Raw genomic sequence first — 1757 nt, 5'->3', positions numbered from 1 at the left:
CAGAGTCAATAAAGTTTTACTTGCAATGAGAACGTGCAAGAGACTGTTTCATTACACTCTCTCACACGCTCTGAAATCAGTCTCTGCCGCCCACCTGCTTTTATTAACTTTGGGAGTCCTGGTTACACACTGTTTCAAACTCAAGGGTGGGGGTAAAAACGGTCCAAACATGTTTGACAAGATAAAGATGGCTAACAGAATATTCTGTTTCTAAGAGATAAAGACAGTTCAAGGATAAGGACAGAAAAGCAGCTGCAGCACATCAAAAACAACTTGTCCTCCCCAGTCTGCCAGAAGAGGGGGGACATGTTCTTGGCCTGCTCTGGTTTGGTCGGCCTTGGTTCCGAAGCTGAACTGCAAACAATATAAGCACTCAGAACATAGTTAATAAGAGGAGATAATATTATAAGAAGATGTGTACAAATATTCTAACATACTGTAAACTAAACAAATGCTTAAACAAGGGTTTATTTTCCCCCTTATTTCATTAAAGGCTTTTGAAGATGCAAGACCTGTTGTTAGATGGTTCAACAATCAACAGCAAGTTGGTGGAGGCTATGGATCAACGCAGGTAACACAAAATGTTTTGTTAACAGAAACCTTGCTTTTAATGAAATTTACTTTTTTATTGGTAATTAGAACCTTTTTTCCTGCTTCTCGTTTTTTTGACCAGGCTACTATAATGGTGTACCAGGCTGTGTCAGAGTATTGGGCTAATGCTCGAGAACCAGAATATGATCTGAATGTGGACATCTTGTTGCCAGGCAGATCAAAACCTKACAAATTCAACTTTAACAGGAACAGCCACTATGCCATCTTTGTTTTTGTAGGTGTGGAGCCAAGAAGTCGGGTGTGCTGTCTTGTGTTTTCTCAACATATATTTCACATATCTTCTAATCTCTCACTCTTTCTCATTACATTTCACTTTTTTCTTTCTCTTTCTTTTTATTCTATTAAAAAAAAGAACAACCACTATGCCACAAGAACATATAAAGTGAGATTAAAACTGGTTGTGAATACATTTCAGAATATATATTTATGTATATGTTCTGTGTATGTTTATATGTTCTAATAACATTTGTTCATGCATGGTTGTGCTTACATTCTTTACCCTCATAGATTAATGACACAAACCAAGATGTGAAAGTGACCGCAACAGGATCAGGAGAAGCCACAGTGAAAGCAAGTGATTTTTTATCTTTTATTTTTTATTATTTTTTTACACAGGTCTGATAGCACTTTGGCACAATGCCTAATCTTTGGCATAGCTGTGAAAAAATAAAATAAAAAACAGGGCTGAACTGCAATTTTTTAAAAAAAGTTTCATCTGAATCTAATAGAAGCACATAAAAAACATAAAAATAAATAAGAAGTACGTAGATCCTCTGAACCTGGGTTTTTCTTTAATGAAATGTTTCATCTCTCCTCCAAGAGATTTCTTTGTCTGAGGCATTCAGGTAGACTCATAAGCATTGCATTTAGATTACTAACTATACATTTTAATAGTGTTACTGTCTGTCTAAAAGTAGATCGTTAGTACCCTGATATTGTTAGGCTGATGGCCTTCTTTTGCATGTGAACAAAGTGTTGATTGCCATTGATAAACCTGTTTCTCCACCATGTGTAGGCACTGATTATAAGGATGAGTTTTAGGAAGAAATGGGCCAATATTATATTTTGTTTTCTTTCTGCTTCCATTTCATTATTGACTTGTTTTTTATTGTATATAGATTATTTTGTTTGTTTTTAAATTACAG

The 1757-nt window shown here is 35.3% G+C and overlaps 1 protein-coding gene across 1 annotated transcript in view; it reads left to right on the top strand.

Annotated features, from left to right (window-relative positions):
- The window catches only part of LOC106537040 (complement C3), a gene marked incomplete in the record, with an annotated part of 14600 nt that overhangs the window by 4011 nt on the left and 8832 nt on the right, over window positions 1–1757 (top strand). The window contains 3 exon segments of the mRNA XM_014034405.1: window positions 494–571; window positions 674–826; window positions 1120–1182. Coding sequence (XP_013889859.1) covers window positions 494–571; window positions 674–826; window positions 1120–1182 — 294 coding nt within the window.

This window comes from Austrofundulus limnaeus, unplaced genomic scaffold (genome assembly GCF_001266775.1).
Source record: "Austrofundulus limnaeus strain Quisiro unplaced genomic scaffold, Austrofundulus_limnaeus-1.0 Scaffold2102, whole genome shotgun sequence".
NCBI classification, from domain to species: Eukaryota; Metazoa; Chordata; class Actinopteri; order Cyprinodontiformes; family Rivulidae; genus Austrofundulus; species Austrofundulus limnaeus.
Note: the sequence above shows the minus strand (reverse complement) of the source record. Positions and strands in the feature narration are given on the sequence as shown.